General features: G+C 33.5%; 1 protein-coding gene across 1 annotated transcript in view; it reads right to left on the bottom strand.

The window, feature by feature from the left end:
* LOC149085448 (A-type potassium channel modulatory protein KCNIP1-like) overlaps window positions 1-10,242 on the bottom strand; it is a 209,016-nt gene extending 198,774 nt beyond the window's left edge. Inside the window, exon 1 of the mRNA XM_089233463.1 lies at window positions 9,270-10,242. Coding sequence (XP_089089589.1) covers window positions 9,270-9,381 — 112 coding nt within the window. The 5' untranslated portion in view covers window positions 9,382-10,242. The remainder of the gene's footprint in view (window positions 1-9,269) is intronic.
* Between the last annotated feature and the right edge of the window lie 7,680 nt (window positions 10,243-17,922).

Raw genomic sequence — 17,922 nt, 5'->3', positions numbered from 1 at the left:
TTTTGTCACAAAAGTATTGAATCGATAGGAAGGGGGGTTCTCGTTTGTTCAGTGCTTCTCGTGGGAATGTCTTGGGAGAATAAATAATAATGAATGAGGCTCACATTTTTTTATATTGTGCAGTTCTGGTGAATAACTAGATATCACTTCATTCTAACTTGAAGATCAACTCACTAATTAGTATCAAAAAGAAATCAATTGTGCCTTTTATGATACAAAAGTGGGAAAATTTTCCAATATATGTTACTAGAGATGACCAATTTTCAAAGCGTTCACGCATTTTTTGAAGTTTTAACCATCATAAAATTAAGAATTATATCAAAGGAGAACAACTTCAAATACATCTTGCATAAAGTGAACGTTCATAATCACTGAAATGTCGTGTTGAGTTTTTTTTAAAGATCCGTGTGTCTTAATTTCTAAGCATGACTATCATCAGAAATATTTACAACAGTTTGAATTGGTAAAAAATGGAACACACCCAAGCACGTATTGTTTCATATTCTTTTGAAAGACGTTTTTTCAATTGGTTGAAAGTGAACTTGAACCAACCGAAAGGTTTGCTACAAAAAAAGAAGGCAAGTACGGTTTGTGTGTGGTTTGAGTTATAAATTTTATCTTGAATAAAATCAAAATGTATTTTCATCGGTGCAAGAAGAGAGTAGCTCAAAGGTTTAGCCTAAAATAAATACATGTATAAATAATGAAAAAAAAATTAATGATGCAACTTTAAAACCGAAATTTTATTTTTTTTATTATTATTATTTTTTTTTATTTTTTTTGTTATTTTGGTTTTTCAAAATTGTATAAAAATTGAGCTATACTTTTTTTTGCAGCTAACTTTTCAATTTTCCCCAAAATTTTATTTTTATTCAAATGAAACCGGTTAATACAACGAAAGGATTGTTGGGGACATTCATGATCTTAATAATTGAAGAACCTTTGCAAACAAAGTGTTTTCATGTTGTTACCTCTCTGAATTTCACTAAAATTTAACTTAATTCTTCGAAAAACGTATAGATTATAGTTAATCACACACATGGTTGTTGATAAAAATTAATCAAAATCAATCGCAAGTTGTAGACAATTTTTTAAAAGTTCAACATCTAATCAGTAATTTAGGACGTGGAAAATATCGTGGTCGATTTTTAACCCTAGTCATTAATACTCGCCATGTGATCTAGTATTAAATACAGCATGTGCTACTTATTAGATCGATTTTGCATCATGTCCCCTAAAGTTTTCTATCTTGAATATATAGCTTTTTTTTTTCAAGATATGCATGTGGTTATGCAAAACCTCGTTGAAATGATGCTGTGTTGACATTAATGAATATCAATTTAAAAACAACCAACGAAGAACATGAATGGCACACAGGCCTTCAAATACCAACATTAAAAAAATACTTTGGATTAAGGAATAATTACTCGTGCATAATCGTGGTGAAGTTAACGAGCTACGCTTATCGGTTGAGATGGCAGAAGCTTGTGTGGAAATTCTCTAGGGCATCGCCTGGCTGAATATCGATAATGGATGAGGATGTATAAAGCATCTGGACCAGCAACGCTCAACATCCTGACTAAGATATGCTTTCAAACGATGAAAATTAAACTAACGTGCTTCACATACTGAAGCTTATTGAATTTCTCGGGCAGCTGATACCTGAAGTACGAAGAAAATATGACTAAAATTCAAATAATATGCATATACGGGGGCAAGTAATAAGGATAAGGGCTAAATTTTTATCGAATGAAATTGCCATTCTCTGCATTAGCAGCAGAAAAAACGCGTTTCAGCGTTGCACAGTTTACTTGCTTCAAAAACTGCAGTTGTTTTATATGGCATTATTGAGCTATACTGCACCCATGCGTTTATGTCTGTCATAGAAACTACTTCTCCCTTTTTGTGTAAAGAATTTCTAAAGAAATTGAAGTTATGTGGTATCTAACGAGTCGATCAAAGTGACAATAGTAAGAAATGAGTTACAAGCGGTTTCCGAGCTATTAGGTCATGGTCTAAGGCATTTTCTTCCTGACTTTTTACCCACATCTGTGGCAGGCATCTTCTAACGTTAAACGCAAGTAAGTTTCTGCGACAAGCGAGAAAGGCTTCGTACATCTAGTGTCAATGAGTTGTGTGTGTGTGTTATCTATATAGACTTCTGAGGCTTGATCGGCCGCAGAAGAGCCGCATTGGCTGACTTGAGTAAACGCCTGCCATGAAAGCCTCAGATAATACTTTAATAATAAGAATATTTGAATATAATGAGAACGCGTAATAAGTCCATGAATAAAAAAACTATGCCTACGTTTCTCCGCATAAACTTGTTAGAAATTGGCTGAACTGTTTAAAAATTAGCTCACTTTAATTATATGTCCCTAGTTCAAAATCGGACCATTGATAGTTTCTAAGTATTGTTAAAATTGACCAGTTTTAAAACCTCTTCGTTCCTGAAGGAAACTGAACTTTGTTTTTGCGTTTATTTTTAACTAGGGGTACTGCCTAAAATTAGTTTCTACCTACAGATGAGTATGAATGACTTACTATACCAAATGTTTATAACATCTAGAACTAATTTTGAGGTCTCTGTGAACATTTCCTTTAGCTAGGTCGACGTTTTTTTTAAGTATTGTCTACAGTGTCTCCTACGGGCGACTCAGGTACTGAAGAGAATAAAAAGGCTGGAAATGGAACAGTTTGTCCAACACGACTTTAGTGTCCTACACTTTTCATAAATTAGACAATATACACCCAATGGTGTAAATCGCATATTACATTTTTGTTTTTTTTTAGTTGCATCAATTTGTTTTTACGTCTGCACCTTCAGTTTTTTAGGGTTACTTTCCTTCAAGAAGCAGAAAACATTTTATATATTATCTATTTATTAAAATATTAAAAAACTAAGCTCCGTGTATAATAAATATTTTGTTGAAGATACGTCAATCACCGTTGTTTAAATTCGTTGTTCCTAGCGGGAAAATAAATCAAATTTTATAACATGATGCTGTATATGTTTGAAGGGAAAATTTTCTAACATGTAATTATGGACATGTATTTATTCCATATGCATTAATAACCTTCACTGCACTGATAAAACTCTCTTATACAGTAAAAGTCTGTTATAACAAGTAAGATTTATAACGAGAATCTCGCTATTACAAGTAATTCGTAAGTAATTGTCAACAGCTAATGTTAAAGATACAAAAAATATTCGCTTAAGCAAGTTATTTATGAATGAAAAATCAGAACACATTCGCTATAACGACAATGGAAATTCTGGAGAGAGAGAGAAAGGCATGTTTTCTTTTCTCCTTTCTTTAAAAACTATACATAAAATGGGCCGGAAAGAGTGACATTTTTTATATCTCTTCACTCTATTCATTGGTGTTTATAAACAGGTATGCAAGTACCTTCCAATAGATAAGAGAAGAGTCCCACATGCTATATATTTTCTCGTTATCTATATAGGAGGTAGAAAGCACAAAATTTTACTATAGATGTGGTTGGACAAGTGGTGCATGACCCCTGGTTTTGATATCGTTGTTATTTCCCAGAAAAAATTCTCCCCCCCCCCCCCGCCTTTCTTGGAATCTACCAAAGCTGGACACAGGGCAAACAGGTCTTGATCATTTTCTCTGTCAGAACTTGTTTTTTGCTACCTGATCTTACGAGTTTTTTTTATGCCAAAATTGCATGAGTGAGATAGCCTCCGACTTTTTTTTAGAATTTTTTTGCTAGGGAAAGAAACAATAAAGTTTTGCAATCGAAACAAAACTTTAGATTTTATTCAATGTGGAATCTCGAAAAAAAATTCGGACTTCTATCGTCTCAACTTCGTTTTTCTTGTTATACAATCAACATATTATGTGCATAAAGGGTTGACTCTGGATACATATTTCAGCAAAAGTAGTCCAAAATAAAAGTAAAAAGGAAATAATTTATCTAGTTTATTTTCCCCCATTTACATGTTTCTGCAGTCCACAAAACTAAAATTCGTTTATAACGAGAAGTCCGTTATAACGACAATCGTCCCTCTGATTGTGAACTGCCGTTATAACGGATTTTACTGTATTAATATCCACTACGCACATAAAGCTCAACACTTACATGTCTTGGTATCTGTTTTCACTTAAGACCTTTAAACAAGTTTCCAGGTACACTCTGTAACTTGAACATAAATATTTGCGACTCCATATTGGCAATTGGATAACACTTTCATTTATAAAGATGACATCGAAATGTAATAGGGAAAGTTCAAAACCTCTCGATGGTTAGCATATCTGGCAGCGTGAATGTTGCATCATATTACTCCCTTTTGCCAATCCACTAGATGTGTATGTTTGCAGAGATGTGTCTTTCCACCAAACAGAGATTACAACAAAGGATACTCTAAAAGTTCATTTACTGTTGCGTGTCTTAAATTTGCAATACGTTATTACTCTGAGTGGGTTACGAAACGTTCAATAACCACGTGATTTCATTGATCAGCCCCTTGTTCGCTATTAATGAAGCTTATCATAGGGATTTGACAGCACTTCCCAGATGTGCCATTTCGTTCACGTCAATAGCATGCTCATAATTTTCTTCACCCTAATGATATTTTACTCGCTTTCATACAGCTTGCTTCATGTATCCTATACGCCTATTTTATGATAAATGGATCTCATACTGTGCCTTTTTTTGCATTTAAGTGAACATCTTTTCAGTTTTGCACATTTAAGAATGTTTATTCTTCGAGGAAAAAGAACACAAAAACCTCCATTCGGTCAAATCTATTTCGTAACTCGTAATACCTTTCACTCTATTTGAAATGATTGGATATCGCTGTTTGAAATGACATTTTAATGTATGCAAACATTAACAATGTCCGTGTCACTAAAGTTACTCATTTCATATACATGCTTTAGCTTTTAGCAGAGAAATGACATACATATTTCCCTTGTGGAAATCGAATCGCAGAATTTGATGTATGTTATATATACATACAGGGGCATAGGTAACACGGTGTATGGCTTTTTACTGACGAACCGTTGGTCCTAAGGGCATGCTTACAATTAAAAAAAGTGTCCAAATAACGGGAATTACTCAGATATGTCGTTCACGTTGCAAGTGATTGTATAGTTATTAAAATAAAAAAAATAACTTTTTATAAGGAGACCCTGTGTCCAAGCATCCAATTACAAAGTTATTGCCCTATCTCTCTTGATGCCAACAAATAATTCCACGTTTCCAAGTGTAATATTCACTAAAATATTCGAATTGAAATATCTCAATGAATATTACACTTAGAAACGTGAAATTATTTTCTTTTTCGGTATCAGGAGAGACAGGACAACAACTTTCTAATTGGACTTTTGGGCACACGTGTGAGGTATAAAAACTTATTTTTTATTTTGATAACTATGCAATTCCTTGCAACATGAAGGACATATCTAAGTACTACACATTATTTGGATGCATTTTGTAATTTCAGATATGCCTCTAGGACCAACGGTTTGCCAATAAAATGCCATACGCCCTGTTACCTATGCACCCTGCACATATAGTCTCCGATGTCACATTACATTTATGATGTTTCCCTATTTTTTATTTCTTTATATCAGATGGCAATATAAAAAAATTCAAAAACTTCAAAACAATATAATTGTTCATATATCTAAAGTTTTATTCTACATTTTTTTCGAATGAAGAGACATTAATAATCTTAACACACACAGTTTATACAAATACAAATACTCGTTATAATGACCCCACGTTATAGGGACCATTCCATTACAACAACCAGAACGATAAGTCCCAAATGTTTTCATAGAATGACTATCATGTATGTTTTGCTTTCAATATAACGACCCCTCCCCCAATAATAACGTCCATTTCCGACAGGACGAAGAGGTTCGTTATATCGAGCGTCGACTGTATTTTGAATTATATAGTTACTGAGAAAAAAATATCTATTTCGATATTATAAGTTGTCAGATCTGCCCAAAATTTTATTCCATGTAAAAAATCCTCGCGCAGCATCTGTTAATGCACTGATTAAAATCATTTATTCTCACCTAAAAATTTCTTAGCTCAAGTTGTATAAATCCATAGTTTTAAAAAGTATTTTCAATCAAAGCAAAGCTAGTAAGACTTGATATCCAAAGCACTGTTTTGCACACGTTAAGATACAAATACAAGACCATAACAGGCAAAATGCCCAACGAGGTGGCTGAAAAAAGATGCCCATAACAAATATGGATGCCATATATATTTCTAAAGTACAGCAACCCAATGAAAAATGCAATTATAAAAACTAAAGACTATATATATGCATGATAAAATATTATACAATTCCCATAAAAATATTCATGGTAGTCTTATTCTAAGTATGGATAGCTTCTCTGTTTTGCGCAACATGGTTATCGTACTTCATTTTAAGCGTATCAATTTTGTTAGACCCCACCCCGAGGATAAGATTTTTAATTTATTAACAACCCTATTAGAGAAAAATTCCCTGCGATACCACAACCTGGAATTGTCCCTTACTGATCGATACTGGTATCCCCTTGTCATAGCAGTCGATTGATGGCGTATTAATAATTCATGGGGCTTCCTATATATCCCGTTGAAAATTTTGAACACTTCGATCATATACCTCACGACACCTGTATTCTTCCGATGTAAACATATTAAAAAAATGATGTCTCTCTTCATAACTCAAGCCCTCCACAAGGGACAGAGCGGGGCACATGTTTGGTGTTTGCTCAAGCCCCGTGTGCCAATAAGGACACGCGAAGTTCTTCTCTGCACCCCTTCAACCAAGTCTATGTCCCTCTGTAGGTATGGTCTCCAAAACCTTACAGCATACTCCAGTCCAGGACGAACTAAGTCTCGGAAAAGCGGAATAATGACTTCAGGAGAACGCGCAAGATTCCTTTTTGAAAATGAAACCGAGCATTCTATTCTCTTTTTTTTTTGACGACCGCTGAACAATGTACAGAAATCCTAAGCCACCCGTTCAATGAGAATTTCCTAAATCAGTAACCCTAATTGCATACGAGATAGTGACACTATTCAACTCGTAAGAGAAACGTGGGTTGTTCGAACCAAAATAAGCGACCATTTTGGTCATCCCGATTATACTCGGGTAACGCGCTTGTGCCCCTCTTGATTATCTCATATGTTTGTGCATCACATCTTTAAATATTCGTTATATTCGCGTCTAATTTGTTCTAATATTTTTCTATGTTCAGATGGTGTTAATTAAGCCATAAAAAAAACTTCATTAACATTGAAGAGTTTATTTTATTCTTAATTAGTTCAATTAATTTCGAAACAAACATAAGAGAAATTTCAACTTTTTTATAACAGAAAACAACATTTTTATGCTGCATGTGTGTGAAAAATTATTTATCTTGGTCAAAAAGTAAATAAATACTGTATATAAATTTGAAAATTATGATTACTCCTGTGTGTGTGTAGTGATGGTTTTTTTCTTAAACAAAATGACGTTTGTGTCAAAAACTTTGTAAGACCGATAAATTAATTTTTATGGAATAATACGAATTTCGTATGTATCACATACGGAAAATACTAATCATTAATTTTAAGAAAATACAAGTAATTCTAAATAAAATATAATACTTAGTAAATAAAAGTGTTACTAGACTTTGAATGTTGGCTTCTTTTACATGTATCGTATGTGGGAAAAACCAACATCAAGCAAATTATCGAACTTTAAAGCTAAATTTTTGTATTGCTTAGTTATTTAAATAATTTTTCAATTTTCGACCTCATTATTTACTAAATAATGACATGCAATATTTCCTTTCTTTCAAACGCATTTATTGATAATCGGCTTAATAACCATATTTTTATGGGCATCTTTTTATCAGCCACCTCGTTGGGCATTTTGCCTGTTGTGGTGTTGTATTTGTATTTGTATTTGTATTTGTATTTGTATTTGTTTGAAAGTATAACCGGAACTTTTGAATAACTTGTTCTTGATTGTTTTTCCTCGCAAAATATTCATCCCGGTTATAATTTAAATAGGTTTGCCAGTGAAAAATCCTCTCGTAAAATGTTTTTACTTCAATGCATTTTGGAAGAAATGAACCTCGTTTTCGTACTTTAATCACATACTATGGAAGTCCATCATGAATTTACACGTATTAATATTCATACAAAAATTACACAATGGAAAGAATTTGTCTTTAATTCTTATTATATATCAATTTTTCATTTTAAGTAATAATTTTTGTTAAAAATTAAAAATCAGCAATATTTTTTTCAGTGACTACCGTATTATTATTATTACCGTGTATTATCAAAATTTTGCAACAGAAAAAAGTCTAGAAGACTTGTAATTTTTTTATAAGATCATTGAAGAAATTTTCTCTCTGTCTCTCTCTCTCTCTCTCCCTGTATACTCAAGAGTTTTGATAAAATTCTTTAATGGGTTGTTATATGAAGTGTCCGGAAATATATTTACAGTGAAACCTCGATATAACGATATTCTGCAGACCAAGTAAAAATATCGTTTGTAGAGGGATCATCGTTATATCGAGAGGAAACATTATCATCACGTACCATTAAATTTATATGTTACTGTTGAAATCTTTTCTAAATCGGCGTTGTTAGTTCTGAAAAAATGCGCTTTTGAGTATTTATTCACCCCAAAAAAATTTAATTGATTAGTTGATAAACACAAAATTCAGTTAGATGCATTGTGCCTGTAAAGAGATTTATCGCAATACCCTTTGGTGAATTATACAAAAAGTAGCGATACCGAAAACTTCATCAACACTTTCGGTGATCAGGGAGTTACCAAATACTGATATTATTATATGTCCTCGGCAGAACTGAAATATGTGACGAGTTTAAAAATATACTGAATATTTCGAGCAAAATATGAAAAAATTGTGTTTTAGCCGTTTTAAAATCTCAAAAAACATCATTGTAGAAGGGTTTATCCTAGTAAAGATATGGCTGTATCGAGAGGAGTTTAATATTAAACTATAGGCAATTCCAAGTAAGATTTAAAAAATTATCGTGTTGTAGAGGGATTTATCGTTATATCGAGTATCGTTGTAGTGAGGTTTCACTGTATTAATTTATTACATATTTGGAAATATTTTTAAGGGAACAAACGGTAAATCAGAAAAGTATCTGTAATAGCATCGGTTCATCTAAAAAAGTTATATTAATTTCTATATTAATATAAATTCACAATGAGCGTACAGGTAAACGTTTAGAATTTGGAAAACAAAATAGAATTTTTGACTTACGATCTGCTTCATTGCTGCGATTTTCTGGGTGAATAGCAACTGTGAAGCGTTTCACTCTTGAAACGCTACCACTGGATTCTCCAGAGATTGATGGTTCTTTTTTGCTTTCCATTTCTTTATTAAATATGAGTCACTCACGGCGATATGTAGTTGGAGATGATACACGACCAACAGTTAGTATATGCCATGATGTACACATACACCGCGTTAGTAGCCTTTTTTTTTTCTATTTTCGTATTAGTTTCGAAACTTCTTCGACAGAATGACACGCAGTTTCAAAAAAAAAAATAGTTCAACTAGCCACAAAACTCACAAGTAGAAGAAAAGTCACTCATTACCACTTTTCTGTTCGTGATAAAGCAAATATTCCTCAAATTCCATCACTACTTCTACCATGATACTACGATTTCATACGACAGAAGTGCATAGAACCACCGTTTAACGATTGTATCTTAGAATACGCAAATAAAAATTATTTTCTGGTCTTGATTGTTCCAGTCTAAAAAAGAGAACACCATCGAACAATATAAATTCTTTCGTAGTAAGTTTTCCATTTACTCAACACTGAAATTGACTTAAAACAACCGATATAATTTATTTTTTCCGCTCTTGGATAAGAATTAAAAAGCGTGAACTAGTTCATCAATTCAATTCGAATTCCTTAAATAGACGAAGCATGTTGAAAAAAAAAATTGATATAGTTTCTTTTTATCGAGTGACGAAGAATTAGATAAGAAAAGGTGAGAGCTTTCTTCAAGAATGCATAAGAGCGCTGCTGTTGCACAAGAAACTCTTATACGTAGAACCACTGGCTGTTCGCTGATTGCACATTTCAGGATACACACACACGCACGCACTTCTTGAGGAGAGCGAGCGAAGATTCTTCAGGATTACTGCTGAAAAGGCGAAGAGAGCGCGTGCTATAGCTTACCTGGCAAACGTTTAAGTGTGTGTGTGTGTATGAGTAGGGCGCGAAAGAGTCTCTCTCTTTTCAGTATTTTAGCAAGGCAGCAGCAGGCAGTCGAGCCAGGTGGCTCTGAATGAAGGAACGATTGTCGATTGCGCCGCCAGACACCCGTTGCTTGCTTACTTACTTACCCCTTCCTTCGTGAGTTCCGAGAGCACTTCCTGAAGACACGCAAACAGTAAATCAAAGGAAATGCCAACATTAAGTGCGACAATCTCCTCATAGACCACACATACATACGTTACCTTCCTCCTACAACCTCCTCTGGAACCACATCGTACCGGTGTGTGTATCATCTTGACACTCATACCTCACATACTCGGAAATAATCCATGATATCAGTGTTTTATTTAAAAATTTTGTTTTAGCTTCGAAAAATGATACGATATCGAAAAAAATTTATTGATGATTTTTATTACAATTCCATATAGTCAAACTCGGTTATAACGACCTCGGCAAAAACGTCAAAAATTGGCGGTCCACACAATTATTTCCATAGAAAATAATGTTAATGAACCTTGCTTATAAAGTCGATGAAAAGCAACCACATCTCAGATATAACGACAAATCTTTCGTTACTTTTGTTTCCGTCCCAAAGACGTTTTCTCAAGAAATTCCAAAGATTGGAGCTGATCGCATGTATTTTATGTGGATGAAAAAATAAACAGTTTCTAAGTTTATATATGAAAAAAAAAAATGTTCAATTGGTCATCAAAAATTCTCAAATTATAATAAATTAGAACGGCTATCATAAATATGATGAACACAATATAAATGTATTGACAACATGAAACTGCTGATTTCTGAAGAATTCATCATTTACCTTTTTCATGCCGCATGCTAAAATATACAGTCAAGCTTAGTTCTAACGACCTCGGTTGAAACGATTCCTTGTCTATAATGCCCATAATTGGCGGTCCACAACTATTTTCGTAGAGAATAATGTCAATGAACCTAGTTTGGTCTAGTCTTCCACATTTTCGATTTTCATAAAATTTCATAAACAGTACTTATTTCAAATAGTCAATACTGAAAATTAATATTGATTTCATCCTGAAATTCACACTCCGGACTTTGCTAGTGATTGACTTCCCGCACCCACTGGTTAAATTCTGATTTAAAACTCCCTTGCTGTCAACTCTGCTGTGTATTTCAAGTCACATATAATCTCACGTTGATTTATAGATTTTTTTTATAAGTTATAAAGCACCCCCTGCCCGTTGCATCACTGTATTATATTTTTATATATATTTTATGCATTATATGTGTGTTTGTATTATTGCATCCCCCCCCCTAAAACCCTATTCCTTTTGCTATTTTACTTTTTACATTTTTTCATGATTTTTTTCCTCTCCAAAATTACTAAACACTGTAATACCATCTTATATTGTATGAGAATTGTAATGTTTTGAATTAACGTCACTGTAATAACCAGTATGTGACTTAAGTTTGTCCTTAGTGGTTTCCATCAATCAAATGTTATGTTTTCATTAACCTTATACATTAATTGAAATTCAAATAACGTTGATGAAAAGCAACCATCTCGGATGTAACGGCAAATTTTCCGTCACTTTTGTTTCCGTTTCACAATTACGTTTTCTGAATAAATTCCTAAGACTAGAGCCGATCACATCTAAGGAATGTTCATCAGTCGTTCCATCTATACCTAACGTTGAAAAAAAGTAATTGTTACATGTTTGACGCTTCGCCTTACTCATATTGACTTATTTTTCCTTTTTACCAGACTTTTTCTCATAAAAATGTTCCAAATTGTCAACGAAGCTCGCTTTAATTTCTAATCGTTACTGCAATCAGAGGAATGAAGGTAATTGCAAAATTTATAAATTGTGTTTCTATGAATATGACCATAAATGTTCATCTCACATATTTGCCAAGTTTATTTTTTTTCCATGATATTCATTTTAGCAGACTTGCTGTAGCACTGTACAGTAGATGTCCGTTATAACGACAGCTCACAATCACAAGAAAAATTGTCATTATAATGGATTTCTTGTTATAAACGAATGTTTTTTTGTAGCATTAGTTCTTTGACAATCACCTGCAAATCACTCATTATTAGTCATATTTGTTATAACGGACTTTTACTCTATTACTCGCCAAGGGTTAATTATAAGTAATATTTGACATTTTTGCCTACATTTGGCAACATGTTTATGAGAATCGCAATTCCCTCGGCTTAACCCAATTATTAACTATTAATTGGGTTAAAATTAAGAATTTTAAATACGGTTAATTATTAATAAACCCAATTTCCCATATTTTTCTTGATCAAAAATGTTCACCCTAATCATGAAGAAATAAAAATTTCATGTGTACAGCATTTGATTTCCACTAATTATACATATATTTCGTCAAAGAATGTCTTGAAGACGTCAACCTCGGTTGTAACGACAAGATTTTGTGGAATCTTCAATGTAATTATAACCGAGTTTTACTTCAGTTATATGAAATGAAATAACTTCTAGTTGTCGGAGCATATATTAAATAAAAAAATCAATAGCGTAAATAATAATTTGACCGTCAACGTGTGATACAAATCATACATACAGAGCGCCTATAATTAAAGTTAAGGCTTTCTGAGCTGTCTACAGCAGGGGTTCTTAACCTATGGGTCGCGGCTCGAACTTCGGTCCCAAGAGATCTTGAGATGGGTCGTACAGATCTACTTTCAATCTGGTTACAAATCCACTTGTTGCACCACTGGTCGTCATAACGATATCGGTGGCCAGTAATCCAAACATTTTTCGGGCTCTTGAGCAAGAATTCGGAGAGAGGTCGACAACCAAAAAGGGATAAAATTAATAAAAATTGCACGGGAATACTGAAAAATACCCATGTATAAAAAGAATTAACACACAAAAAGTAATGAAAATTCAGATGAGAAGCTGAAATTCTTGAAAGAAATGCATAATTCCAAAATTGATGAAAAACATTTCTATCATTCCAAAACCAATAAAAAACATTTCCATAATCAATAGAAAAGTTATTGCGGAATTTATGAGAATAATAATTGCAGAATTTATGAGAATAATAATTGCAGAATTTATGAGAATAATAATTGCAGAATTTATGAGAATAACAATTGCAGAATTTATAAAAATCCAAAATTTATGAAAGAAATAATTCCGGAATAAGTAAAAGTGTGTGTTTCAAATAATTTAGGGATCTGTTAGATTTAGAACCCTGTACTCAGGCCTTGTTGGCCCACTTTTTAGGACGTTGTTAATTAATGAAAATAATTCCAAAATTAATTAAAATCTATAATTTATGAAAATAATAATTTCAGAATTTCTGAAAGGTTTCAACTATGTGGGGTCCTTGTTTTAATTTAAAGTTATAAGCTCGGGGCCGTTCAAAGAACATCAAGTGTCCCACGGGGTAAAGTGATTTTTTTAGGCCCCTTACATTTGGATGGAGAAATGCGTGACTACCAATCTCCATGCTTAATCTCGAAAATTTTAACAAGATCATATTTTCATTTGGCCCCGGGCTCATAGCCACCACACTGCTTGGGCCCCACTGGGCTCAACTGATTAAACGCCACTCAAAAGTGTGGTGTTTCACTGATTTCACACACAAAAACTAAATTTGTTCTAATCAGAAATATATATATTTAGTAAGATTTTTCAAATTAAAAATAGACCGATGGATCATGAAATTGGTCGTGTTGCTGATTTTGGGTCGCAGCTGAAAAAGAGCCTCTGGCCTACAGCATTAAAAATACCCATCAGAAAATTATAAAACTTCAAGAACGTCTTTTAATAAAGAGATACGGAGAATGTTTTCTAAGCTCGTTTAATCCTTTTCGCCGGTATGAGTATTTTCACTGAAGTTAGAATTGGCGCATCTTTTTTTCCAAAAAGAAGGCTCTTTTTCCCTATTTTGTGCACGTGTAAGTGCTTTAATTAAATAATTTAATTAAATAATTTAATTAAATAATTTAATTAAATAATTTAATGATTTAATTTAATTAATTAAATAATTTAATGATTTAATTTAATTAATTAAATAATTTAATGATTTAATTTAATTAATTAAATAATTAACTCCTCCCGACTTCGAGAACAAACAAACCCAATACATATATGCTCTTTTTCTATTTGTATATGTTACTGTGAGACAAAGCCCAGACTTGGCCAGTTGCGAATCGGACAATTTCATTGTAAATTAAAATGGCCAATGTCCGAGTTTCGGGTTTTGCCTGCCAGCTCACGAAGTGGCCGGAGATTCCTGGCCAAAGTCCGATAACATAAGGCAGGGGCGTAGCCAGAAATTTCGTTCGGGGGGGAACCAAAGTGAATGAACAATGGATTGGGCCATCTTTTTCCCTTATTTCGGGGGGGGGGGACCAGACCCCCAAGTTTCCCCCCCCCCGCTACGCCCTTGACATAAGGCAAGATTCGTAGTTATCATACAAACTGGAACCTGTATACCCTTCTAGGTGGGTCAGAGGTGCACCAGAAGCATTATCGCCAAATTGGCAACCCATCAAACCTCAGTCATGATGCGGTAATCTTTTTATTTCTCAAAATTCGACAAAAAAACTGTATATATATGTCTATATTATTATATAGTTTTTCTACTATACAGACTGTCCCAAATTATTTACACAGTGGATATCTCTGTAACCGTTGACTTTGCAATTACAAAATGTTTTCAAATGACGTGCATTTACTTAAAGTCTAAAAATTCATTTAAGGGGTCGAACACATAATAAAATGAATTAATTAAATTTTTATGTTTGTAGTCCTCGTCTGCTCAAAAACTCAATTAGAAAGTTGCTGCCCTGTCTTTCTTGATGCCAACAAAAAAATTTCACGTTTCTAAGTGCAGTATTCACTGAGATATTCGAATTCGAAAAACGGAGAAAAGTTTGGGGAAAAAAAACAATGTTAAATGTGGGTAAAACGGCTTTTTTTTTTCAAATTCGAATATCTCTGAATATTGCACTTGAAAACGTGGTAAAAGTAACTGCACGTCATTTGAAAACTTTTTGTAATTGAAAGTATGTTTGTAAGTCAACGGTTATGGAGACGTCCGCTGTGCAAACAATTTGGGACTGCCTGTGTTATATAGCCATGTATCACAGGTTGGCTATGAAAGAAAATGGATTTGCGTCTACCGGTCCGTCTTAGATCAGCACATCGAACTTTGGCCAGGGATCTTCGGCCACTTAACGAATTTGCTGCATTCCAGGTTTTGGCAGTAATATACATAGTATGCTGTATGTGTGTGTGGGAGACCGCTGTGTTACCTAAGGAAGGTTATACGGACATACCATTTTAAAATTCGAAAACAGGTGGGAATATAAGGTGGGGGTTCTTAACGGATGTAAACTAGTGATAGGTAGTTGCTCACGAAAAGCCGGCTCGTGGAAGATCCGAGGTAAGTAAATATGATATTTTTACTCTGTTTTGAAGGTCAAAGTAAAAAAAAATTCTCTCTCTTACCATCTTTATTTTTTTTTTCTTTCCCTCTAATTTTTTTTATGATATTTTGTCATAGTCGTAGTTTATTATCGAGGTTTTGATGATTTATTTTTGATTTTAAAGCCATCAAATTCTTAATATACCTGTTGCTATCTCCCTTTAGAAAACGAAATGATTTATGATATACCTTCGGACACTCTAGGTTCTCAACCTTTTTTGACGCACAGAGCCCTTTCTAGTATATAATTTCTGTGGCGGAGCCCAGTAGGCCTATTTTTCATTTATTCATCAAAGTTACTGACTAAATTTTATTCTTCAAAAATATTTATAATTATTTTCTTCAAATTTACTGGGTTTTTTATTTTCCTCGAGAGGCCACGGAGCCCCTGGGAGTTCACACGGAGCACCGGTTGAGAATAGCTGTGGGTAATGTACCTTCGCACACAATCATTTGTGTCTGCAAGTACATTGGCCATTTTTTAAATTTATTTTGAGTATTATTTCATTATTTTTGGTTGTTCTTCAAATTTCACTACGAAATATTATTTTGTTTTTGGTTTTCTGTAAAAACCATATAATAGCATGATTGTAAAATCATACAGAAGTTATAGGTCCTGCAAAAGATGGCTTTTAAATTCATTTTTTTAGATGCGAAATTGTTTGACTATGTGCTTGTGACTGTTAGAGGAAAAAAGTGAATAAAAATTTTGTGGCATTATGTCCAAAGAGAGAGAGAGAGAGAGAGTGTGTGTGTGTGTGTGTGTGTGTGTGTGTGTGTGTGTGTGTGTGTGTGTGTGTTAAAACTAGATGTGTCCGTAGGTACATCAGGTTGTTGTACCTAAGGCCGAAAAATCTCAGTATATTTAAAGTTTTTGTTTCAGTTCCACAAAGTTTAAAAAAATATGGCTTTATTCACAAAGGTTTAGAACATATAACCTGAGCATTTTACTAAGTGAAAATATGTTTCCCAGTGGTTGAGAAAAATTAAAATGTGAATTTTGTCCGCATGTATATCAGTCTCAACTATGTATATTCCTTCACTACCTTGAATTAGAATTAGAAAAAAATATAGCCAAAATTTAATGCAAATTTAGAAAGAAAAATTAATGAACATATCGAGGTGAAGAAAATTTAAATTCATGGTAGAAATAATTCCAAAACCAATTAAAATCAAGGCCTAATGAAGGAAGTTGTGTAAAAAACAATAAAAATTCAGAATCAATGAATGAAAAAAATATGAAAAATAATTCACAGAGATAATCCCAGAACCCACATGAAAATTAAGAATAAATAGAAGGAACAATTCCAAAACTGGTGAAAATTCAGAATTGACAAAAATTCGGAATTCCAGAATTAAAGAAAATTCGGAATTCCAGAATTAAGGAAAATTCAGAATTCCAGAATTGATGAAAATTCGGAATTCCAGAATTGATGAAAATTCAGAATTTATGAAAGAAATTATTCCAGAATTGATGAGAGAAAGAAATGGTTCCAGAATTGAGATGAAAGAAATGGTTCCAGAATTGAGATGAAAGAAATGGTTCCAGAATTGAGATGAAAGAAATGGTTCCAGAATTGAGATGAAAGAAATGGTTCCAGAATTGAGATGAAAGAAATGGTTCCAGAATTGAGATGAAAGAAATGGTTCCAGAATTGAGATGAAAGAAATGGTTCCAGAATTGAGATGAAAGAAATGGTTCCAGAATTGAGATGAAAGAAATGATTCCAGAATTGAGATGAAAATTCAGAATTTATGAAAGAAATTATTCCTGAATCAGTGAAAATTTAGAATTTTATAAGAATTACTGTAAATGCGGAGGGCCCCCTCCACTGCCCGGTGTGACCTCATATGTCGCACACTCCTATGAGCGGCTCTGTGTACGCTATAATTTACAGAGTACACCCTCTAGTAGTGTCAATTTCTTTCATATACATTCATTAAGACGTTAACAAAATTTCATAGCTTTTTCTTATGGATAGTTAATTCTGTAGACAGCTCAGGACACGCCAACTTTAATTGTTGTCGCAAGTTCGTGAACTTATTTAATTAAGTGTTACCTCGGCTAACGAAGATGGTTCGTTCCGGAATCACGTTTCGTGCATGTGTGGTGTAGCAGTAGTAGGTAGGGCCTCCAAAAAATGGCTCGGGGATCCATGATGTTCTTAAGTCAGCCGCCTCGTTGGGCAATTTGCCTGTTGTGGCGTTGTATTTGTATTTGTATGAGAGATATTGAAT

Source organism: Pholcus phalangioides, unplaced genomic scaffold, assembly GCF_987345545.1.
Source record: "Pholcus phalangioides strain wild (caught in Gottingen) unplaced genomic scaffold, Ppha-v1.0 ptg000007l_1, whole genome shotgun sequence".
NCBI lineage: Eukaryota > Metazoa > Arthropoda > Arachnida > Araneae > Pholcidae > Pholcus > Pholcus phalangioides.
The sequence above is the reverse complement of the archived record's forward strand: the minus strand, read 5'-3'. Positions and strand labels throughout refer to the sequence as shown.